Raw genomic sequence first — 26,817 nt, forward strand, 5'->3', positions numbered from 1 at the left:
TAAGTGTAATTTTATACCACAGTACTGAACTGCCAAGTATGGCATAATTTTGTAGATCAAAATCATCATCATGCACAAAGGAAAAGTTCAGATGTTACCCATAGCAACCGATCAAATTATAGCTACTGTAGCATTTTCTAAACTTCACTAGATTAGTTGCTAAGGACAACAACTTTTCAGAAGCTTTAGCAAATCTACCATTAAGCATTCAAAATTATTCTGAAGATGAAATAGCAACATATATTTGATCTAGCTGGAATATTTTATATATTTGTCTATTGCACAGATATAATAAATTTTAATCTTTGGGGGGAATTCAATTAGCCCCTATATATTAGTGGGGGTGAAAAAGGGAGGTAGCCTCAGGCTTTATTGCCCGAGGCTATTCATTTGGGCTACCTTTTTCACCTGATAGTTGTGTTAACGCCCATTAAATGAACGTGTTCGTTAACACACAGAATCCATGTAAAGTATACTGATTCGTACATTAACTAGCTGTTATCACCCGATAACTGCAGGGTTAACGCAGATTTCTTTTCGCATCTCAGGAGACCCGAATTTAAACCCACGATAAGCAGGGCTGATTGAATAGGGGCTGGTGTTCAATTAGCACCCGCTAACTTAACAGGGCTAAGTGAATTCCCTCCTTTGAAGGAAAGGGGCTCAGAGGTTCACCTCCGATAGACAGCTGCATTTTGTATCATAAGCGATAAAATGGGATCATTTGAATGTTGAAAAGCGGTAACCTTGTTATTACATGTGCAATAAACCATGGTACATAGTTGGACAAGCTCATAATACCCCATATGACATTTTTTAATTGATGAATTAGTACTTGTCACAAAAAAAAAAGTTTCCATAATTTGTCCCTGAAAGATTGTCTCTGGAATCCACATGGTAGCATATGTATGTGCTATGTTATCTATGCTGTATTAGAGACTCAGTAGAACTATGGAATAGATGTACTAAGCCTTGGGGAGAGATAAAGTACCAACCAATCCGCTCCTGTCATTTTTCAAACACAGCCTGTAGTGAAAATATTTACATTCTGGCTAGTGTGTTCTTCATTGACACGATAGTAAATCTCCTCATGGGGACTGTAAACCTACATCACTAAATAAATACATGATACATAATGGAACTGTCATAAAAGAGATTAAGGATTCAGAGTCTTCTTGTGGGGTGATGGGTATTTCAGTGTGGATCAGCACCAAGCTGGAAGGGAAATCCTGTATTTATGTCAGAAATATAAGTTAAAAGCAGATTAACATAGGGGAGCAGGACAGGCGTTCAGTAAAAAGGATTAACATGACCCTGCAGCTTAGTGAGAGAGAGATTCTAGCCCAATGTGGCAGGGGACTCCCATAATCTTCATGTGCTGTGACATTTAAAGGGAATCCCAGGCACCTCTGGAGAACTTTTATTATTCACATGTTTGATTTCAATTTTCATGTAAATCACTTTCATTTTATTACAATTCTTAAAGGAAATTTTAACACTTGCAGAGCTCTGTATCTGTCAATGGACTCTCTTTATGGATCTGAGAAAATCCATATCTCCTTATCTAGGAAAGGCTACCGCCATGTTATTGCCGGTAGTCAGCCCAGCTCTTTGCTGCCTTTCCCTGGGGATTTGTCCCTAGTAGAGCCCATAACTAGGTATTTTGGTACCCTGTGCCAGAAAGAGCATTGGTGCCCCACCTATATTTTAAACAGGGATAGTGCACGGCGAAGACGTGCCAAAAATAAAAGGGGCATGGCCTCACAGGGAAGGGATATGGCCGCAGAAAAGTACCAATTCACCTTACACTCCGTTATTCACATTACACCGCACAATAGTGTTTGTTATTTACATTACATTACAAAGTAGTACCCCAAGCCCCTTATACACGTTACGCCACACAGTAGTACACCTAATAATTGTTACCCCACACAGTAGAGCCCCTTATACAAATTATGCCCGCACAGTAGTGCACCTTATACACATTATGACCACACAGTAGAAGTGCTCTAAGGGGATTCTCATAAATTGAATTCATAATTTGAGATGAATAATCTCCCCCTCAAATGCATACACTGTGACTAGTCTGCCGCTGCAGCACTAGGACAGCGCCACTGATGAGTGACTGCCGGAGATCAAACATTCTCCCCACTGACACTGTCACAGACTTGCTGGTGCTGCTGGCTGCCGCCGGACCTGTCATTGTCTTTAGGACCTGCTGCATACTGATGGACATGCTGCTGCTGCTGCCGCCTATCATACTGCACCCCTGACGGCGACTCACCAACACCTCCCTTGGAACTGTGGGAGCAGTGGAGAGACGTCTTGAAGTCTCTCCAGTCCCAAGAGACCGTGCGCAGCGGGACCGGAACTGAAAGCCTGGTGTTAACTGACAAACCGGTTATCACTCAGCTGCTCCGGTGATAATATAATAATAAATTACAGAGCTAACAGCAGTGAAAAACAAAATATGGACTAACACTACATATTAATAAATAGGCACCTATGGTCGACATGTAAATTTCGATAGGGTCAAAAGGTCTACAGGGTTAAATTGGTGACAAAAGGTCAACATGGACTTAGGTTGACGGGGTCAAATGATCAACATATTCAAAAGGTCGACACACAAATTGTGAGTCATGATCTTTCATAATTTTTAGGGCTAGGTTTTTAGTTAGATTTAGGGTCAGGGTTAAGCACCTGGTGGAGGGTTAGGATTAGTCTGTGGAAGGGGTCGGTTAGGGTTAGGCCCTAGAAAGAGGATGATGATTAGGGTTAAAAAAATATATATATATATATGTGTGTCGACCTGTTCTGTGTCGACAATTGGTGTATTGTCACCTTGTCAATGTCGACCATTTAACAGTCGACCATTTGACCGTGTCTACCTATTGCCTGTCGACCATCTGGTGTCAACCTATTAAATGTCTATCTAGACCACGGGTGGTGAACCTTTTTTCTGCCGAGGGCCATTTTGATATATATAACATTATTCGCGGGCCTGGTGCAGGCCACGCTCCCTCCATGTGACGTCACACGGGGTGGGGCCACAATCGCCGGTGATTACAGCAGTACCAGGAGCATCCTGATGATGCTCCGGGGAGCTGTAAGGGCAGCGATGTGACCATCTGAAGCGCCTTAAGGACACTCCAGACGGCACTGCTGCATAAATTCTGGCTGCATGGTGCCATTCTAGGCACCCTGCTAGCCGGACGAGACTAGTAGAGAAAAGCTCTGAGGTCCAGACCAAATGACTCCGTAGGCCTTATACGGCCCCCCGCCTGAGGTTCCCATCCCTGATCTAGACACTCTAGATTTTTCAATCCACATCCAAAGCAGCGCTGCTATAGAAAACTCACCAGCTCCCATTGGTGTACATGCCCATAGCTAAAACAGATGTCACAGAGGCTCTATCATTATCTGAGTGGTTCATTATCTATTGCTGCCACCAGTGACCTGTTACAATTTGAGAGACTGAGGCCCTGATTCAGAGCCGGACGCTCGGACAGACCGCTCGCTCTGAATCAGGGCCGTCCCTCCTACTTTTTGGAGTGGCCTCCTGGCCGCTCGCATAGCTGTGGGTTACCACCCACAGCTATAGCGAGCGGCCAAAATGATAGTCGCGATGGTCAAGACCATCGCGACCATCGGGCTTGCGACGAGACCCTTGTGGTAGGGTCTCGCTGCCGCAAGCCCTGGAGTGCTTTTGGCTCTATCAAAGCCTAGTGATGTCAGTGGGGCGGCCCCAGACGGTAGGCGTTCCCATGGGAGCGCCTCGGTCTGGGCAGCCACGCCCACCAAAGGGGGCGTGCTGTCAATCACCATCGACAGCACGCCCCCTTCGGTGCGAGACCCTTAACGACGGCTTGGCCGTCGTTATTTGGGTCTCACGCATGCGCATGACGGAGCTGCCTCCGTCGTGCGCATGTGCACTTGGGCAACATCGACCCGCTTGCGAGCGCTCAGCGTTCGCGAGCGAGTCTGAATCAGGCCCTCAGTTCTGTATCATGCGCACAACATGTAATATACGTTCTGCAAAAGGCGCACATTTAGGCCCTGAGTGCCGACTGTGCCGTGTCTTATACTGCAACTATTTTACTGAACTCGGGGTTGGCGTTTCATTGAAGCTGAGTAGCCAAACACATATAGTATATGAGAGCTAAGAGCACACAAATTCGATTACGTACACCAGGCCTTTATAAAATTCTGCCAATGTAAAATATGTGAAATAAAATGTAATAATGGGACAAATGCCCCAATGTCCCCTTACTGTCATTAGTTAAATACATTGAAGGATCAATTATAATTAAGGGAGTGCTCTTAAGGAGAAGTAGGCAGGACTTTAAAGTGACTAACATTGTTTCCAGTATGCCCATATCAGACTGCACAAATCGTCTGCACATACTGGTTTCTATATATGTGTTAGACCTAATCATCTATATATCATTATGAAGTGGGAAGACTTAAACTACAAATAGTGGATGCTCTATTGAACTATTGAACTAAATACTGGATATAGGTTATGATTCAGAAGGAACACACGGATGCCAATGCATGCAATCGGTCTATGTTTTTGCGCTGCGCATGTGTATGCATCACAGTGCACGTGTGCGAACTAGCTATTGCGATGGGAACTGCGTTTGTAGAGGCTACGTAGACCCAGAGCACAGTGATTGACAGTTAGTGCCGTTTGCGGGTGGTGACGGGGGGGTGGTCGGGCAAACGCAGGCGTGCCTGTGCATTTGGACGGCGTTTCAGGGACATGCATAATTAAGCCCTTGCGGCGACGGATGCAGCCTGAGGTCTAGTTATGTCTGCGGGAGGCTCAGGTCATCCACTATTGTGCGTATGGATCCGATGGTTCTCGATGTTGCCAATGTTTCCGCTGTCTTGGGAGGTATAGAGGACGCAAGTAAAGGGAAGTGGGTGTTATTATGTAATGTGCTGGGCAGCAGCTTATTCTGCTGCGATTGCCGTGCGTAGCGATTGCCGTGCGTATGCATTCATTAGCATATTTACGCAGCGGACGGGTGCGTGCATCTGCAACCGTGTGTTTCTTGCTTAATCAGGCCCATTGTCAGCAAAGGGTCCTGAACGCAAGATGCCTAGGGCAGCACCTGGACACTACCTCATCTCTGCCCACAGCACCTGGATTCAGTCATATTATAAAGTGGGGAGAGATGTGCTTCATTGTAAAAGCAATGCACCGCCTCTCTCAGAATCTTGCCCATGACAAGATGCTCTCCCTGATATTCCAATTCCAAACAACATTCTGTGGTATGAAAAGAATTTCAGAAAATAAACCTAAAGTGCCCGATGAATATGGGCTCCCAAAGGTTACATGGAATATATTTCTCTGGTGGGACAGGTTTCTGATATTTTTACAGATATATTATTTATACATTTCACAGACGGCAGGTTGATATTTATACGTTATAGGGCCGATGCAGAGTTTGTAGAGTCACATCTCCACTTATGATTGAAAGAGAGGAACTTGGTTGTAATGGGGCAATTCTCACAGGGATGTAGTTACAATCCCGGCGCTCAGAATACCGACAGCAGTAAGAATCCCAGTGCCAGAATCCTGACCGCCTGCACCCCGACGGTAAGTATTAGGGTTACGGGTAGAGGTTATGGTTAGGCACTATGGGGAAGGTTAGGCTGTGGAGGGTTGGGCTATGGGGGGCTGGGTTAGGGTTTGGCTACAGGGGGGAGGGTTAGGCTGCGGGAAAGGTGGGTTAGGGTTACGGGGTGAGTTAGGGGTTAGGGTTAGGACACTTTCCTGATTGGGTTGGTATTCTGACTGCTGGCATTCCATACCCAATATATTGTCACATAACCAACGTTCACAGAGGGCATGTTAGAATTGTGGGCTTTGCAGAGTTCTGAATATGCCAAAATACGCCTGGTTTCAGACACATCTTTTGCACCCAGTATGTGGCTGGTGCAAGTGTGCACTGATAATGATGACGGCTATGAAACCAAGTAAACAAATACTTGTGGACCGACCACAGAGATGTGTACACGCATTTAGGACCTGATTCAGAGCCGGACGCTGTGATAGAGCGCTCGCTCTGAATCATTGCCGGTCTTTTTTTTTTTAGAATGGCCTCCTGGCCGCTCGCATAGCTGTGGGTGACCACCCACAGCTATAGCGAGCGGCCAGGAAGATGGTCGCGATGGTCAAGATCATCGCGACCATCGGGCTTGCGACAAGACCTTTGTGGTAGGGTCTCGTTGCCGCAAGCCCCAGAGAGATTTCGGCTCTAACAGAGCCAAAATCTCTCCCACTGACATCACTAGTGAAGTCAGTGGGGCCGCCCCCAAACGGAGGCGTTCACATGGGAACGCCTACGTTTGGGAAGCCACTCCCCCGGCCCGCCCACCAAAGTCAACATCGACAGCTTGCCCCCTTTGTTGCGAGACCCGGAGCGACGGAGTGCCCGTCGCTATCCAGGTCTCGCGCATGCACACGACGGAGCCGGCTCCGTCGTGCGCATGCGCACTGGCCAGCCATGGACCCAGTTGCGAGCGCACAGCGCTTGCAACCGGGTCTGAATCAGGCCCTTAGTTCAGTGCACGCAATGTGGATGCAATTATGGCTAACTTACGTAGAACTCTGCATCAGCCCCTATATTAGTAAATAAGCCACTTGGTATTTATCTACCCCCCACCCCCCCAAAAAAAAAAAAAAAAAACAACCGATTGTTGTGTTCTACACTCTTGTTAAAATGTTCTTTTTAATCATTTGTTTTTCAATGATAAAACCCAACCATGAAGTTACAAAGAATATTTAATTGATTGGAATTCTGAAATACAGATGTGAGGAACTTCACTCCTGCATTGTAAAGGATTGGAAATGCTTTAGAAACATATTGCCCAAATAACTCTACAATAAACCACATGAGCAAAAGGCAGCAGAGGTTCATTGTGATCTTTGTATTATCCATCTGAAATGCATGGTAAATTAACTAAACTAAAGTTATTTTTTAATTGAATATGTGTCCAAATATCAATGTAAAACTCACTGGACAATGAATATTACAATAATCTATATAGCATCTGTGTTTTGAAAAAATAACATAATCCTGGATCAATAATGCTGTTTTTGTATCATTCACCTTAGGAAAATTAGATATTTTACTGACAACCTTGATTCTTAGTCAATACTCTACAACCATGTACAATGAGGATGACAGTACTCAATAAATGGTACACAGCAGATCTAGAGATTATTTCATGTACAGATCTAATATGGCAAGTAAAGAATCTGGAATAGTTGATAACATACAGGTTACAGACAAAATGTAATTGGCAAAGCATTGACCTACCTGCCCACACTCTAGATATGGATTGTTCAATACAACGGGCATATTATTGTTGTTCCTCCATAAATCATTTAAGGCTGTGTCGTTCTCTGCTGCTTTCTGTGACTTACTGAAAATGAAAATATTGCATATAGTCAATTCAGAATTTAAGGAGAACAAGACTATTTAAACTGATATGCAAGTCAGTCTGGTCCAGTTTACAAGAGATCAATGGTAAAAATGAATATTATATTAACCTAATTTTGACATAAAAGTAAAATATATCCAGTAGCGCAATGTGACAATGTTTCACCAATACTCCTAACAATATTATATTTATAACCATATACACTCTTTATAGAATTTGCAGCAGCTTTCAAGATCCATTCACAAGCAAACATACATATGGCAGACACAGATGAATATGCTTTTTTGCACTTGATGTATTCTGTGTTAGTCAGTTTAGTATGTAATATACAGTATTCCACTATCAACAATCTATTTACTGCATCCACCCTAATTCTGCATGAGTAACAGAGCTGTGCTGGAGGACTATTATACTAGGGACTAGTTCACCTATTGCCATTGGGATGGCTATAGTAGTGTGTTCGATCCTGCAATCAATGTACCAAATATTTAATCTCTGAGGATACAGCTATCTGGGGAGCCTAGTGACTTATCATTTAGATAAGATGTGTATTCATCATCTGGCATATGCATATTTGTCATTTTGGACATTAATTGTATATGCCTTCCCAGGCAGGTTCTATAATGTACTCCCGCTGAAGGGCTGAAAACAGGCTGTCTCTACTCCTCCAGTTGTTTCTCCTAGGAGGTGGTGGGGCTACACAGGCCAGGCACTGCTGCTCTTCATGGTGACTGGTCCCTCGCATGCAGACTTCATTCACCTCTGCATCACTTCCAGGTTGCTTACAGTGGAGTCCTCACAGCATTACTATATTATATACTGCATGTTTTTTTTGTTTAATCTACTGTGTAGTCTGGTGTGTGGCATTAATATATTGTGGGGTCTGGTGTGTGGCATTAATATACTGTGGGGTCTGGTGTGTGGCATTAATATACTGTGGGGTCTGGTGTGTGGCATTAATATACTGTGTAGTCTGGTGTGTGGCATTAATATACTGTGGGGTCTGGTGTGTGGCATTAATATACTGTGTAGTCTGGTGTGTGGCATTAATATACTGTGGGGTCTGGTGTGTGGTGTTATTATACTGTGAGGTGTAGTGTGTCCCCTTCCCTGCATACAGTGTGCATGTGTGCATGTAGGTCATAACATGCATAGTACATGCCTGCCACAGCCAGTATCTGATTAGAGAGACATATAGATGACAATGGGCCCAATGACCTACTGTGAATCCTAAAAAAAAGAGAAATGTAGGGGGAGAAGAGCAGGAGTCAGAAAGGCAGGAGAAAGAGACCATGGGGCAGGAGACAGAGAGACAATGGAGAAGTAGAAAGAGAAACCATGGAGTAGGAGAGAGAGAGACCATGGGGCAGGAGAAAGAGAGATCACGGGGCAGGAGAAAGAGACCATGGGGCAGGAGAAAGAGAGACCATGGGGTAGGAGAAAGAGAGACCATGGGGTAGGAGAAAGAGAGATCATGGGGAAGGAGAAAGAGAGACTACGAGGAAGGAGAAAGAGAGACCATGGGGTAGGAGAAAGAGAGATCATGGGGAAGGAGAAAGAGAGACTATGGGGAAGGAAAAAGAGAACCACGAGGCAAGAGAAAGAGAGACCATGGGGTAGGAGAAAGAGAGACCATGGGGTAGGAGAAAGAGAGATCATGGGGAAGGAGAAAGAGAGACTACGAGGAAGGAGAAAGAGAGACCATGGGGTAGGAGAAAGAGAGATCATGGGGAAGGAGAAAGAGAGACTATGGGGAAGGAAAAAGAGAACCATGAGGCAGGAGAAAGAGAGACCATGGGGCAGGAGAAAGAGAGATCATGGGGAAGGAGAAAGAGAGACCATGGGGTAGGAAAAAGAGAGATCATGGGGAAGGAGAAAGAGAGACTATGGGGAAGGAAAAAGAGAACCATGAGGCAGGAGAAAGAGAGACCATGGGGCAGGAGAAAGAGAGATCATGGGGCAGGAGAAAGAGTCCATGGGGCAGGAGAAAGAGAGACCATGGGGTAGGAGAAAGAGAGACCATGGGGTAGGAGAAAGAGAGATCATGGGGCAGGAGAAAGAGAGATCATGGGGCAGGAGAAAGAGTCCATGGGGCAGGAGAAAGAGAGACCATGGGGTAGGAGAAAGAGAGACCATGGGGTAGGAGAAAGAGAGATCATGGGGAAGGAGAAAGAGAGACTACGAGGAAGGAGAAAGAGAGACCATGGGGTAGGAGAAAGAGAGATCATGGGGAAGGAGAAAGAGAGACTATGGGGAAGGAAAAAGAGAACCATGAGGCAGGAGAAAGAGAGACCATGGGGCAGGAGAAAGAGAGATCATGAGGCAGGAGAAAGAGTCCATGGGGCAGGAGAAAGAGACCATGGGGTAGGAGAAAGAGAGACCATGGGGTAGGAGAAAGAGAGACCATGGGGCAGGAGAAAGAGAGATCATGGGGCAGGAGAAAGAGTCCATGGGGCAGGAGAAAGAGAGACCATGGGGTAGGAGAAAGAGAGACCATGGGGTAGGAGAAAGAGAGATCATGGGGAAGGAGAAAGAGAGACTACGAGGAAGGAGAAAGAGAGACCATAGGGTAGGAGAAAGAGAGATCATGGGGAAGGAGAAAGAGAGACTATGGGGAAGGAAAAAGAGAACCATGAGGCAAGAGAAAGAGAGACCATGGGGTAGGAGAAAGAGAGACCATGGGGTAGGAGAAAGAGAGATCATGGGGAAGGAGAAAGAGAGACTACGAGGAAGGAGAAAGAGAGACCATGGGGTAGGAGAAAGAGAGATCATGGGGAAGGAGAAAGAGAGACCATGGGGTAGGAGAAAGAGAGATCATGGGGAAGGAGAAAGAGAGACTATGGGGAAGGAAAAAGAGAACCATGAGGCAGGAGAAAGAGAGACCATGGGGTAGGAGAAAGAGAGACCACGGGGTAGGAGAAAGAGAGATCATGGGGAAGGAGAAAGAGAGACTACGAGGAAGGAGAAAGAGAGACCATGGGGTAGGAGAAAGAGAGATCATGGGGAAGGAGAAAGAGAGACTACGAGGAAGGAGAAAGAGAGACCATGGGGTAGGAGAAAGAGAGATCATGGGGAAGGAGAAAGAGAGACTATGGGGAAGGAAAAAGAGAACCATGAGGCAGGAGAAAGAGAGACCATGGGGTAGGAGAAAGAGAGACCATGGGTTAGGAGAAAGAGAGATCATAGGGAAGGAGAAAGAGAGACTATGGAGCAGTAGAAAGAGAGATCATGGGGCAGGAGAAAGAGAGACCATGGGGTAGGAGAAAGAGAGATCATGGGGAAGGAGAAAGAGAGACTATGGGGCAGGAGAAAGAGAGATCATGGGGTAGGAGAAAGAGAGACCATGGGACATGAGAGAAACTGACAGAGGAGAAGGAGAGTGAGAGGTGGGAAAAACAAGACAGAGGGGAGAGAAAGAGAGAGCAGTGGAAAAGAAACAAAGGTGGACAGAAAATAGAAAAATTATAAAGAAACAAAGATAGGGAAGAAAGGGAAATGGAGAGAGGAGGGGAGAGAGAGAGATGGTCTGTCCAGCCTCATTCCCAACTGTGTCTCAGCCTTATCCTCGCCTGTGTTGCACCAGCCTCAACCCTCATCTCTCCAGTAAAATGCCTGTCTTCAGCCTCATCCCCTGTGCCTCTCCATCTGCAGCCGTCCACTTATATCTCCTGTATCTCTCAGCATAATTATCCCCCACCCATGTCTCTCAGCTTCATCTGCTTCACTGTCTCTCAGATTCATTTCCAAGCCTGCGTGTCTCTCAGATTCATTCCCGAGACCCAATGTCTCTCAGCTTCATTTTTACCAGCCCCTGTGTTTCTTAGCCTGATTTCCCCCAGCCCTGCACCCCCCTCCTCTTCCTCAGCCTGTGTCTGTCACCCCCCCCCCCACTTCCCAGCCCCCCCATCTCTTGGCTTAATTTTTTCCAGCTCCTGTGTCTTTTGGCTTAATTTTACCCACCCCATGTGTCTCTCAGGTTGATTTCCCCCAGCCCTGTGTCCCCCCCCCTCTTCCTCAGCCTGTCTGTCACACACCCGCTTCCTCAGCCCCTGTCTGTCACACACACCCGCTTCCCCAGCCCCTGTGTCTGTCACATCTCCTCCTCTTCCCCAGCCCCTGTGTCTGTCACACACACCCCTCTTCCCCAGCCCCTGTGTCTGTCACCCCCCCTCCACTCTTCCCCAGCAACTGTGCCTTTCACACACCTCCCTCTTCCACAGCCTCTGTCACACACCCCTCTCCCCAGCCCCTTATCTGTCACACACCTCCCTCTTCCACAGCCCCATGTCTGTCACACACCTCCCTCTTCCACAGCCCCATGTCTGTCACACACTACTATCCCCAGCTCCTGTCAAACAGCCTCTCTCCATCAGCCCCTATGTCTGTCACGCACACACACACCATCTTCCCCAGAACGCATCACACACACCCCTCTCCCCAGCCCCTGTGTCTTTTACACCCCCCTCCTTCATCTGCAGTTCCTCACCACCTGCGGCCTGCCCTATGATTCTCTATCCCAGCCTGTCCCGGTCCCACACTTACCTGCTGAGCTGCCTGTATTACTTTTCCCTGTGGTTCAGACCCGGCGCGGCCGGCGGCTGATCCCTGATTCAGCGGTCACACACTGCGTCGGCTGTTATCCTCCCTGACTCTGAGTCTGCCTGTGCCGTACTCGGGGGAGCTTGCCGCAGCTGTGCCGGGCGCCTTGGCACTGTTGCTTCTGCCATCTGCTGTGTAAGCAACTTACACAGCAGGGGGCAGAAGCAAGGGGGACACATGAACTGGGCTACAGAAATTCCTGAGGTGTCGGGCCCCTCGGAATCTCAGGGCCCGGTATAAGTGTCCCCTTTGTACCCCCCTGTCACCGGGCCTGACTATAAATCCCTTATTACTGGCTTTCTCCTAACCAAACTTTTACTCCATCAATCTATTTTAAATGCATCTACAACATTCTTGTACTGCTGTTCCAGTGGGTGAGTCCCACACTGGTTGCCAATATTTCCCAAATCCAATAGAAAATATATCTACAAACATAAAATACCAGTAACGCAACTGCACTAAAATACATGTCTTCCCTTGTCTCAAAATATCTTCCTCAACCCCTCTCCTATAGAGCTAGTACTTCAATCTGCTCATCCACATTCATTACCTGCTACCACTGCCGATTACAGGATGTTTGTTGGGCGGCACTCACCAGACTTAGGGCCTGATTCACTATGGTTCGCAATTCTGCTTATACGCACGCAACGCAGTTGCTAATATCAGTGATGCTATTTAAATGTGTGCATTCACATTGCGAACGCAGCCAGACATAAGGACACCCAGTTCCCCTTACTCACATCCGTATACTAGAGCAACATAGCAAAACAATCAGTAACATAGAGTAACATCGGACCCATATGTACACTTGTACAAGCCTTGACCTTACTTAGAAATTTCTAACAGCCACGCACGTTATAAGTGCTATGGCTGCTTATGGCCACGCGGTGGATAATTTATGCACGCCCCTGCAACGATGTTGCAACTCACTGGCACGCCTACGTTCACCCGACCACCCACCCCCCTCCCCTTCACCACCCACAAGCAGCACTTCCTGTCAATCACTCTGCTCTGGGTCTGCGTAGCCTCTGAAAACGCAGTCCCCATCGCAATTGCTAGTTTGCGCACGCGCTCTGCGATGCATATGCATGTGCAGAATGCAACAATCGATCTATTATGTGCGTATTAGCAACTGCGTTCCTTGTTGAATCAGGCCCTTTATCCAACCCTTCAAACCAAGCTTACCATGAAAGCTGACCTCTTTAAGCAAGCTGTACAAATTAAATAGCTATATTACTGATCTCCTTAGATGATTCTACCTACTAAAATATACATGGTTCACTCAAAATATTCACTTACAGTACCCATTAGTTTCAAACTCCTCTGTTCCTATTGATTGTAAACTTACCTTTATGTTTGTTATTACCCAGTCTTTATTTATTATTGTTTGTTGCCAATTGTGAAGTGCTACAGAGTATGCAATATTATTCAATTTAAATTGTAACAATAATATTGATTATAAAATAATGCATGTATTATTATTATTATGATTATTATTATTTACACTTTTATGCTTCATACATAAAAATGGCACTTTTTGAATTTAATCATTTGTCAGTCCCAGATGTACATTTACACTTATTCATCTTATTCTGATTGGACATGGTGCTGTGGGGGCCATTAGTGTGCTGGTGGGTGTATTGGATTATGAGAGGAGCCTTGGGAGAGAACAAAGAAATGTACATAGGAGACTGATTAATAAACTATAAAAATAATAAAAGCTTCCATTGCATTAAACTGTGCAGTGTAATTAAGGTTTTATATCCTGCCTTCCTTCACACTTGCAAATGGCCCTCTATGTCTACTAATGTACAAATCCCCCTGTGCTTTACATGGATTTGCATGCCAAGATGGCAGTGTCTGGGGGGGGTCTGATGAAAGGAGCTGATCAGAATTTTGCACTTAAGAGGAAAAAGATTTAATTCTGTTTGATGGGATTATTAAATGAACTGGCATGGGTAGAATATGCATATTAGGGATGTGATCCCTATTTTACAGGTAGGTGCATAGCCCTTTCTTCCCCCAAAAAGGACTTGTATTTTCTGGCTCAACCTCATCCCAATACTGTCACTAGGAAAACAAACTTTTGGTCACGTTCAGAACTACAGATTAATATGATAGAAAAATTCAAACATAAAAAAGTGACATGTAAAAAGACAGTCTTGATGTCCTGTCATTTTAGGATTAGTGTAAGCCATAGCTGAGGATACACTTAGCAGTATTTTAGTAGAGAACGGTCACTACCTTGTAGCCATGCTCCCACCATACACAATTTTCACAGCATCCACAGATCTACAAATACAGGGCAGGTTTATTGTATGGGGTTGTTTTCCTTTGCTCCATTAATAATTAGACCTACTTACGCAGACAAAAGAGCGCTGCAATTTTTGTGGTTCATAAATTAAACTTATTCACAAAACGGCTAGTTATAATGGTCAAACTGTTAAGTAACACATGTCAGTTAAACGTCAATTTTCTTCATTCTTGTAATACATTAATGTTCATGCAACTAACTGTACATATGTCATGAGAAAGTTTATATGATTGCAAGATAGCAGTGAGATATGATAAACACAGAGTCGGACGGGTCCACAGGGGAAAAATCCAGCGGTCCCCACTGCCTGAGAGCCCCGCCCCATCCTCTAGAGGTCAGGTTCCAGACTATGTGCTTGAATTATACATTGGTACTCGATTAGAGGGTCAGTTACCTGGTGGAGCAGGACAATGCATGAACATGGGGGCTTGGTTCATTTCCATGAAAACTATACCAAGATTCACCATCTTGCTAATCAAATTTAGTAATCCCGTCACACCCCTGGCCTCTCTAATGGTTGGCCAAGCCTCTTTGTGGGCTGGCCACACTCCTTAAGCATGGGCTGCTGCCAATGTTTTAACCCAGTGAGCCCTTCATGCCCCAGTCCGACACAGGATAAATATACAGAAAAAAGTCTCCTGTCAAACATTAGGTAAAACCATATAGATTAGAAGATAACATGGCAACAAACAATGCATACCATGCAATAAAGGTATTACTTTAAAAATAAGTAAATAGAAAATAAAATCCTAACTATCCACCCAAACTCATTGCCAGGATCCCTAATCACCTAGACCACTTGGTGCAGTAAGGAGTCAGTAAGCTGAACCTGGGTATCACTGGGCCGTTCCTGGACCCAAACCATGTGGTTTGAATCTAGATTATCAGCTCCTTTTGTGGGGTCATGGTAGTACTTTCACTTATGGGAGAAGTAATGTCCTCAAGTATAATGCTGAGGGCCAAAGCAGCCCCTTCTGTGGCCATTCAGGGGACAGCAAAATAAAAACGTATCACATGTGGTTCCATGGTCAGGTCAGTCAGTCAGGACATTTGATTTTATATATATATACAGTAGATAAAGCATTGATCTAGATTGACTGTACTGATTTGTTGGAGACTCCTTCCCTAAACAAGCAATTATTGTAGCACTAAAACTAGGGCTAAGATAAATGTGTTCATGGCCTGTACATAGCAACACGCGCGGAGAAGCAGGAGTTCTTTACTAAAACAACTATTTGAGATGAAGTTTTAATCATTGGGAAAATATTTTTTTATGATAGGATTAAATGATCTTGGGCTGACAGGTTTGCTCTATAATTCAAGGCACTTGGGGATATATTCTTACCTTTTATTGCAGAAAACATGAGCATAAGGCTTAGTGAAAGTTTCTGTATGTAATAGAATCCGACTAGAGGCAAAGGGTTATATTTATCAACAGTCGATTTTGGACGATTTTTGGCTGATGTTTTGTCGTTTTTGTGATTCAGGGTCTAAGGGGTCTATTCATGATGTTAATTATCGGGGTCTGAACGGACCCCGATAATTAACATTCTAACTCGCCGCGCCACCGGAGCAATTCAGCATTGCTCCAGCGCGGTGGCAAGTGATGTAAAATCAGCTGCCCCTGCGAGTGGCTTCATTGCTCCTGTCGGAGCAGTGACGGCGGTGCGCATGCGCGACCTACAGGTCACGCATGCGCACAAGAGCCCCGACGTCTGGCGGAAGGAGCCGGACAGGCGGAAGGATCCGAAAGGATCCCTTCTCGCAACCCAGACCTTCTTCCCATAGGAAAGAGCATATAGCGATCCTCAAGCGGGGGTATTCGCCATCTGAAGATGGTGAATGCCCCTGCAGTCAAGCTCTGAAAATATAATATTTTCGGAGCTTGATGAATTCTATCCCCATACTAGTGTATGGGGACAGCGGGCCATTCCACAAACGGAAGGTAAGTAGAAGATATCTGTGATATCTCCTGCTTTACCTTTTTAATGAATGGCCTGAATACTTAATTTTCACAATTGCGGGTGAGAATGTGCTTTTTCACCTGCTTTTGTGAAAATTAAGTGATGATGAATAGGCCCCTAAATCACACATTTACTAACAGATTATTTTTTACATATTTTTTTTAAACAATGTCAAAAATCATCTCCAAAGCTGGGTACACACCTAACACACCACCTTGAATGTCATGTAAATATCTAGTCCTGCCAAGTGAAACTTTGCTTTTGCATGTGAGCACAATATGAGGGGCACAACTTTCATTAAGCAAGGAGTGCCCAGATCCGCCTAAGTATTTCCTATGAGAAAGTACCAGCTTTTACACCCACTCAGACTCCACCATCTTGAAGTGCAGATCTATGAGTTTGTCATAACAACTGGTGCATGAGAATAGGTGCATGATATCTGACATCACAGAATAACTTGCACTGCGTAAATGCACCTCTGCCACTACTTGTCAGACATAAAGGAGTCAGCTGATCCCTACAAATGTCTCATGACATTCATTACCTTAACTCACAATGTCCAACTTTGACCGGTAGACTTGCCCCCTCTTCTGGGCTTCTGGGAGTGCTTCCTGATTTTCGGGAGCCTCCTGGCAGTTCCGGGAGAGTAGGCAAGTATGCCTCAACGGTATATCCAGGAGTCTCTTCCTGTTTCTTTATATTAGGAGGAAACAATAGGACCCAGCCACCATAACGGTACACTCAGATCACGGTACCCCCATGTCCCATATCAGGACTGCATAAAGACTGACACTGGACCTCAGCTCATTTCTATTTGGTTGGTAATGATCACATTTGTACTGTACATACTATATGGCAGCCTTGGTTGGAATATAATGTAACAAGCAGTGAACTGTTAAGAGCTGTTCACATAATGCACAGCCGGGTGACACATTAAACAATAAACTCAGCCAACATTAGATTCAGTTTGTCTATGTTAACACTTATTTGCAGCTATTATATGTCAGGCTGTGATTTAACTTTGAACTACAAGATCTTGGGTTTTTTCCTTTGGTTAAATGTTGTGAGACATCACAGTGCATCCTCCAGGGGATAGAAAATTGTTAAATTGGAAGTAATACATAAGACAGGTCATTCACACATCTGTGTCACTAAGTGGCAGAGTAACTAGAGGTGAAACTGTCCAGTGACACATAATTCTCACTGGTGAGGGACAGTAGGGCTGCTACTATCTTTAGATTGAACAGAATAGTTCTGCTTGTGTACTGTATATTCAGCACATTGGATAATATAGGTTTGTCTTTGGGACCATCAAATATACAGCCTGTAGCTATTATGTATAACATACATCAATGACTATCTAAGAAGGAGAGAACTGCCCATTTGCAATAAATCCACTGAAAAAGATAATTATACTGAAACCAGTCATGATTAATAGATTTTAACACAGAAAATGCCCACTTACTGTACATTATCCAGACCAGCTGATAATTACAAGGTAGCAGTAGAAAGTATGTCAATATTTGTAAGTTACTGCCCAATTAAAAACAATACCCAAAATTACAAAATATTCAACAGTGACTAAATACAGTACATTAGTCAAACAATCAACGGGATGGGTATGGGAAGCCAGCGCTCGGGATCCCGGCAGTCCAGAATCCCGACGCCGGCACCCCGACAGGGTTAGGATACCGACACTTGTCGATCATTATCCTGGCCCTTTTCCTACCCTAACCCTCCCTCCCCAGTGCCTGAACCTAACTTACCCCCCCTAGTGTCTGAACCTAATGCCCCCCTTAGTGCCTAACCGTCGCCCTAGTGCCTTACCCCTAGCCGTAACCCTCCCCCTAACCACAGTACTTACCGCCAGGATACCAGCGGTGATATTCTGACAGGTGTCGGGATTCCAGCACCGACATTCTAAGTGCCGGCATCCCGATTGACCGGATCCCCAATCAACAATACTGTCTGTAACTGATATTTGGCAATGAACCAGTAGGTCCAAACCTTAAATGTATTTCTAAAAGAGCTATTAGTTTAGTCAAAAGATTCATTCATACATATGTTTCCCATGCATACTGTAGATTGGGTGTGGAATGAGATGTTCGACATTCATAATGGTGATGTTCAGCATGTTGACATTAATCACATAGACACAGATGAAATGTTGACAGATCATCCCGGATGGCCCAGTGGTCAGTTACCTGGTCCCGATGGCTGCAGTGGCTCCAGTGGTTATGAGATTGACACTTCTGGCGCAGACATCTGATGAAGCAGCGTTACAGTCAGGCAGTAACCTCTAACCCAACCCCGCAGCCTAACCCTAATGCACTGGCATCACTAGGGGGGTGCGATGGGTGCGGGCCGCACTGGGTGACACCATCCGACGGGGTGACACCAAAATAGCAGAGCTGCTCCGCTATTTTGGTTTCACCCTGTGGGATGCTATCACCGTGACATGGAGAGAGGCAGGGAGAGATGTGGGCTGCCCCAGCAGCTGCAGGAGCACTGGGGAAGCCCACTTTGTGCCGAGAATGGGAGACAGTAATGCCCCCAAGATCGGCACACATAAGGGGGCGTGGCTCTGCAAGATGAGGCCACGCCACTTTCTACGAAGCCACGTCTAATTTCCACTAAGCCACACCTCCTTTTGGGCGTGCACGCCTACGACGCGCAATACAGCTACTCCTGCTGCACCAGATGCCATGGAGGTAAGTGACGCCTCTGCCCTAATGTCGACAGTATAAGAATGCCGGGATTGCACATGTTAATATTTCATATGTCAACATTGTGATAATGTTGACAGTCAGAGAATGCTGACTTGTTGCCTATCAAACCTGACGACATTGTGGTTTTGTCATTATGAATGTCAACATTGTTACTGTCGACCTTTTGACTGATTTCCCCTGTAGATCAATACTAAGTAAACAGGATAAAGATGGCATATCTTGTGGACGCCTACATACAATGCAAATCTATAATAAACACAGCCGACTTATTACATCCTGTAACTGGGATAACGTGCAGATATACAGCTTACAGTTGTCACTTATCCTATATCATTTATCTTTTAATCACACACATCAAAAATGATAATAAAATCATGATTAAATACAGACCCCAGGGCTACATGCTAAAGGATTAAAAAAAAAATACAAGCTACTCAAATTACTCCTGATAAATAAAATTAAATGGCTTAGTTTTATATTATGATAACAAATTGAAAATATGGTTTGATTTGTGAGATTCAATAGAACGTGTTCATGCTATGGTATGTATCATCATATGTGATTTGTATATTTTTCATTTCTATTTTATGATAATATTATTTTGTAAACAATTTGAAAAAATTCTCATTCTTCTTATAATGATAAGGTGGAATACCTTATTGTGTTTCACCTGCCGACTGCCTTATTTAAGGCACTGTGGGTATTTACTGCATTTTATGCTTAGGGGAGAATTTAAATAGCAGTGAAAAGTTTTCACGGGTGAAAAAGGGAGGTAGCCTTGGGCTTTATCACCCAAGGCTATTCAATTAGGCTACCTTTTTCACCCGATACCTTTGTTAGCACCTGTGAAATTGACACAGATCACGAATTTGTGCATTAACCACCTGGTTATCCAGGAATTTTTTTCACTGCCTGTGCAGTGGTGCAAAATAATCCATGATAAGTGCTACACTTCAGGGCTAAGCAAATATCCCCGGGGGATCAATTAGCCTGCGGTAAATTACCACAGCTAATTTAATTCACCCCTTAATATCTAAATATTTCACTGTTTGCCACTTGTACTGTCTTGTTTGTACATTTCCCTGTTTCGCTATAACTTTCCATATACTGCACTATGAACACTTGGCAGTGCCCTGTAAAGAAAATAATAATAATAATAATAATAATAATAATGATAATAATAATAATAGATTTTTAACTTTGAAAAATACAAGTTTGTTGTTTTTTTGCCTGTCTTGACCCTGGGCTCTATGCAATATTGAAATGATTTCTGCTGTAAAGTCTTTTTTTATGTATTACAGCTCTGAAACACTGCATGAAAGTTAGGACCAGATTGTCAACATTGTTTGTCAACATTCAAAATGCTGACAGGAACAGAGGGCCTGGTTTTTTCTTGTCCATTAAAAGTTGTTATAACTGGAACTATCTCTGTTGCTTGTTGGGTTTTTGATTTGTATTCCAACAGATGTTTACGGTCCAGGTCTTTGGTTTTGGAAATTGCTTCATTCAATAATTCTTCTGGATAGTCTTTCTCTTTAAACCTCTCAGCATACAGTTCCATCTGTTTATTATATGTCTCAGTATTGCTACAATTCCTTCTGATCCTGTGGAACTGAGAGTAAGGGATGTTCCGTTTCCACTTATTGTGATGACAACTTTTAAAATGTACATAGCTGTTAGTGTCTACACCTTTTGTAAAGTTTTTAGTGGAGATTTTATCTTTTTCTCCCGTAAGAATTAAATCTAAAAATTCAATGGTAGCTGAATTAACATTAGATGTAAATTTAAGCTTCATGTTATTGTTACCCAAATGTGTTAAAAATTGATTAAAAACATCTTCAAGTCCTTCCCAGATCTGGACAAGAAAAAACCATCAAAAAGTCCCTAGAAAAACATTGGAATATTCTCCAGATGGATCCTGTGCTGAAAGATATATTACAGCCAAAACCTCAAATTGTTTACAGGAAATCAAGGAATTTGAAAGATGTACTGGCTCCTAGTATGTTGAAAACAACTGACACAAGATTAAATATGATTCTGAATTGTGTAGGTAGCTTCAAATGTGGACACTGTAATATCTGCAAATGTCATCATCCTCAAAGAAAAACATTCCAAGACTCCAAACGGATCAAAGAATATAAAATCAAGGAGTTCATGAACTGTAATTCCACTTCAGTGATTTACCTTTTAGAATGTACATGTGGGTGCGACTATGTGGGTAAAACCAAAAGAACCTTAAAAATAAGGATACAAGAGCATATCAGAAATATAAAAAATAAAGTAGAAGGACATATAGTTTCAAGGCATTTCTCTACCAAACATAATTCCAATCCAGAAGATCTTACGTTTAAAGCTATCGAACATGTCACGCTGGGTCAAAGAGGTGGAGACCTAAGTAATTTATTCTCCAGAAGAGAAATGTACTGGATTTTTGAATTGAACACTCTATCCCGGCAGGCTTTAATGAAAGCTATGAAATAGCCCCGTTCCTTTAACTATTCTGGACAAGAAGATGAGAATTGAGTACAAGTACCAATGCATACTGTTATACCAGTATGTAGAAGCCCATAGTGTTTGTGGTAATTCTACATAATTGGGCCCCACTAGGACTTGGATGGGGGACCTCCTGGGAATATCGGGTACAGTAGACATAGGTACACCTAAGGTTGAAGAGTCATCTGTAACATCTTTTTAGGATGAATAGAAACTAGTATATGTACGAATATCTACTGTTTTACCACTATGTAGAAGTCCAATTGGATCCATTTTACATAGTTGGACCCGACTAGTACTGGGATGGAGGACCTCCCGGGAATATCGGGTACAGTAGAATTAAGTACATTTTTTAATGAATTATTGCCTGGAATATCACCAAGGGACCATCAATCGCTATACGAAACTAAGAGAACTATTGAGACCTTCTCCTGGAGTTGATTACATTCCATTATAATAAGACATACTGCACTCAAGATGAGGATGGACGAAGAAGCTAGCAGAGATTTGGAGATATAATCTATATACTGTCATTCCACTCTGTTTACGCCCAATCTTGACCGACCTTGGAAGCTAAGCAGAGATGGGCCTGGCCAGTACCTGGATAGGAGACCTCCAGGGAACACCGGGTAAAGTATATGCTATCCATCTCTACAAAGTCGTGCAACATGATCTTAAAGAATGAATATGAATGTAATGAAGAAAGAAATAACCACTAAAAAATAAACATTTTGGTTTCTCATCCTGGACTTGTGCCAATTTTGGTCTTGAGACTATTTTTGGAAAAGATCTGACACATGGACAATGTTCATTTAATAAGAAGACTTTTATGATTATTAGATTACTTTAAAATATATAGCTATTGTCTAGATTTTTGGGCTAGCAAATTGTAGTTGTGAATTCAACTTTATATCATCCAAATATTTATATTTTATATTTTAATAAATGATTCAAATATTTCATTTCTTATAATTATGATCCCATGAATGCTTACATGTTCTCTATTCTAAAAAATTTAACAGTTTTTTTAAGAATTAATAACATGCTGTAAGAGGCAACAAATGTTAAGTACAGTGTCTGTTACATGTTTTTTATTATCCCTAGATCGGGCACAATACGCATGCGCAATGAAGCGGTGAAATGAGATCCTATACTTCGCGGCCGTAATACTGACAGTGTGGGCGGAAGTCAGGAATTTCAAGCGGGAGGACTCGCGGCTAAAGACCATCGAGACGTATGGCAGCGCAGAGAGGACCTCCATGAAAAGCAGCTACCGGGAATCGGCAAGAAACAGACGGCACAGAGGCGGACATGACGTCACGAACCCGGGCGGAAGGACGCACAGAGGAGCCCTGTGTGGGCGGAAGTGTTTTAAACAAATCCGTTTTTCTATGGCCACCTTGGAATATATTTATCCGGAAAACTAGCGCTGTAAATGCCTTACATGGACCATTTTGATCAGCCCATACTCGGTTTATTTTATTCATTCTGAATGTTACCCACAGTTTGGAAAAGGGGCGTTTACCAGAAATTCATGCTAATTGCTCCTCATTTGAGTCCCTTGCAGGGGGGTATATAAACACAGACCCCACAGCTTAACATCACTCCCTTGAAGAAGTCTTGAATTGACAAAACGCGTTGGTGATTGCTGTTGTCCATGCCTGCTACATGAACTTTTAAAACCTCTACCACAGATAAGCTGTTCTACCTATTCAATCCTTTTTATTTATTTTTTTATCCGTATGTGTATTGTGTATTAATTGACTTGTTTTTAATCTTATTGTGATAATAAATTTTTTGGTTTGATTTTATCACTTGTTGCACTTGGCATCTTCTATTAAGTTTTATGAGCTTTTAATATGATGAAAAATAATTAATTATATATGAGTCAGCTTGTTTTGCACTAAAAATCGCATATTATTGCACAATTTTGTATTTATTTGCACAATCAGCATTTGCACTTTATTATCCAGCTTCTACACATGGTTTTGTAATATATATATCAGCATTTGCACTTTATTATCCAGCTTCTACACATGGTTTTGTAATATATATTATCCAGCTAACACATCATAATTTTACACATGTTTTTTAATATATATATTTATTAACAACTAAATCAGTCACTCTACAGTCATTCTCTATGTACAATTACATATATATATATATATATATATATATATATATATACATGCTAGGGGGCATCAGCCAAAATTTTGCCTAGGGCACCAAATTGGCTAGGGCCGGCTCTGGCTCCATCGCTACGGGTCTTGCACCAAAGCAGGACAGCTGTCGATTGTGATGGACAGCTTGCACCATTTTGGAGGCGGGCAGGGGGGGTGGCTGGCCAAACTGAGGCATTCCCGAAGGAACGCCTGCAGTTTGAGGGCAGTCCCATTGATATCACGAGTGATGTCAGTGGGTGAGCTTCCGGCTCTATTAGAGCTGAAAGCTCACTGGGACTTGCGAGAACGAGACCCTATCACAAGGGTCTCGTCTCAAGCCCCGATGGTCGCGATGGTCGCGACCATCGCGACCATCACCTGGCCGCTCACTAAAGCTGTGGGTGGTCACCCACAGCTTAGCGAGCGGCCAGGAGGCCGTCTTTAAAAAAAAACAGGGACGCCCTGATTCAGAGCGAGCGCTGTCAAAGAGCGTCCGGCTCTGAATCAGGCCCCGAATGTTAACATTCAACATGTCAACATTCACAATGTTGACAATATCAGAATATCAACATTGTCATTGTCAACATTGTTATAATGTAGATATTTTGAATGTTGACATAAAGAATGCCAACAGTTTAGAGTTAAGGTGCAGTTAGGGTTAGGCTACGGTTAGGGTAAAAGTGTGGTTAGACTACGGTTAGAGTTAAGGTATGGTTAGGCTGCAATTCGGGTTAAGGTGGGGTTAGGGCATATATGCCGACATTCAGTTCCCTCCTTCCGGGAGGGAGCTGAATGTCTGTGCACAGTGGGGGGCGTGGCCGGGTAATAACGCGGTTTTAGTGGTGGATCCATGTGATTGCGTCATCGCGGCTCCGCCCCCTCTTCACAATGCTGAAAATATTGGCATTGTGAGGCAAATTCAGCGCAAATCGCGTCATCGGGCCCCCCGCTGCGGGGTTTCTTGTAGTAGTTGGGGGGGTCAGGCAGCAGCCGGGTGGCTAGCCTGCCTTTCCGGGGGGTCGGAAGCGGCACCCAATATTCTGGAGGCTTCCGACCAAACCGGGAGGGTAGGCAAGCCTGGGTTAGGGATAGACTTCAGTTAAGGTTAAGGCGCGGTTAGGCTGCCATTAGAGTTACGGTGCAGTTAGGGTGAAGGTGCGGTTAGGGTCAATGTGCTTAAAGGTTAGGCTGTGCTAAGTTTTAGGCAGTGGTTAGGACTTTTCACTGCGGTGACAATATCCCATCATTTTGACGGGCTGCTAACTAGTTTTATAATATACATGTTTCAATTTCAAACCCAGAAAGTAATTTGTATGAGTTGACCCTTATACCCAGATTTATCTCTTCCCTAGAACATTTTTACAAAGGGTGAAGTGACAGACGTGATATTCCTAATTCGCCAAAAATGTGGATCTAGGACATGATTCAGAGATGGGATGTTCCCGGAATTGCGCATGTCATTGCTGACACTTGAGAAGTGATTTGCGATCCCTGGGCGTATCAGGGTGGAGACTAGGTGGTGACCTAAGGTGAATGCAAAAAGGGGCCATTTCATGGGCGTGCTATGATAGTGTCACGGGTGTGTCTGGGTACCAATCAGAAATCCAAAGCTTCAGATTCCATGTTTAGTTGGATTTCAGAAGAGTAGCTAGAGTAGACCCTCGGCTACTGCAAATGTCGAACGGCGCAACCAATGTTGTGTCGATGTTTGAGTGTTTACCATCTCCATCGCAAATGCACAGACCACAGAGCCTAAAAATGGGCGTCTCACTGTTCGTACACTCTATCGCACCATCACGTAAAAGCTGAGATTGGCATTTGCGTATACCCACAACCGCTATTGCGAGAGAGCGCTGCATTACCAACCATCTCTGAATCAGGCCCATAGTTTCCAGGATATTTTTCATATATACACATCTCTTGCAATTATATAGATAATTGTCATAATTAATTGCGTATTGCACACAGTATAATTTCTATTGACTAATAATCCCAGGCAACATTTTCATAATAAAAATATATATTTTACAACTGTGCAATTATCTTTCTAAACATAAACTTAAAAATGTTTCTATAATGTCAATACCGAGAAATGCAATATATTGGGTATATGCATCAGTAATGATGTACATTAATTTTAGTATGTATCTTTAGCATGTAAGTAACAATGAATTGTTTAGTGAATGTACAGCCATGGCCAAAAGTTTTGAGAATGACACAAGTATTGGTTTTCACAAAGTTTGCTGCTTCAGTGTTTTTAGACCTTTTTGTCAGATGTTACTATGCTATACTGAAGTAAATTTACAAGCATTTCATAAATGTGAAAGGCTTTTATTGACAATTACATTAAGTTTATGCAAAGAGTCAATATTTGCAGTGTTGACCCTTCTTTTTCAAGACCTCTGCAATTCGCCCTGGCATGCTGTCAATCAAATTCTGGGCCACATACTGACTGATGGCTGCCCATTCTTGCCTAATCAATGCTTGGAGTTGGTCAGAATATGTGGGTTTTTGTTTGTCCACCCACCTCTTGAGGATTGATCACAAGTTCTCAATGGGAATAAGGTCTGGGGAGTTTCCTGGCCATGGACCAAAAATTTTGATGTTTTGTTCCCTGAGCCACTTAGTTATCACTTTTGCCTTATGGCAAGGTGATCCATCATACTGGAAAAGGCATTGTTCGTCACCAAACTGTTCTTGGATGGTTGAGAGAATTTGCTTTTGGAGTATGTTTTGGTACCATTCTTTATTCATGGCTGTGTACTTAGGCAAAATTGTGAGTGATCCCACTCCCTTGGCTGAGAAGCAACCCCACACATGAATGGTCTCAGGATGGCGAGGAAACTCCCCAGACATTAATCCCATTGAGAACTTGTGGTCAATCCTCGAGAGGTGGGTGGACAAACAAAAACCCACAAGTTCTGACAAACTCCAAGCCTTGATTAGGCAAGAATGGTTTTGGAAATTGCTTCATTCAATAATTCTTCTGGATAGTCTTTCTCTTTAAACCTCTCAGCATACAGTTCCATCTGTTTATTATATGTCTCAGTATTGCTACAATTCCTTCTGATCCTGTGGAACTGAGAGTAAGGGATGTT

General features: G+C 43.5%; 1 protein-coding gene and 1 pseudogene across 1 annotated transcript in view; one reads left to right on the top strand and one right to left on the bottom strand.

Annotated features, from left to right (window-relative positions):
* Positions 1 to 26,817, bottom strand: part of NOS1 (nitric oxide synthase 1) — a 101,806-nt gene that overhangs the window by 64,457 nt on the left and 10,532 nt on the right. The window contains exon 2 of the mRNA XM_088449102.1: positions 7,332 to 7,437. Coding sequence (XP_088305228.1) covers positions 7,332 to 7,437 — 106 coding nt within the window. The remainder of the gene's footprint in view (positions 1 to 7,331; positions 7,438 to 26,817) is intronic.
* LOC148502986 (5S ribosomal RNA) lies at positions 22,077 to 22,195 on the top strand (annotated as a pseudogene).

This window comes from Taudactylus pleione, unplaced genomic scaffold, assembly GCF_031769625.1.
Source record: "Taudactylus pleione unplaced genomic scaffold, aTauple2 ptg000479l, whole genome shotgun sequence".
NCBI lineage: Eukaryota > Metazoa > Chordata > Amphibia > Anura > Myobatrachidae > Taudactylus > Taudactylus pleione.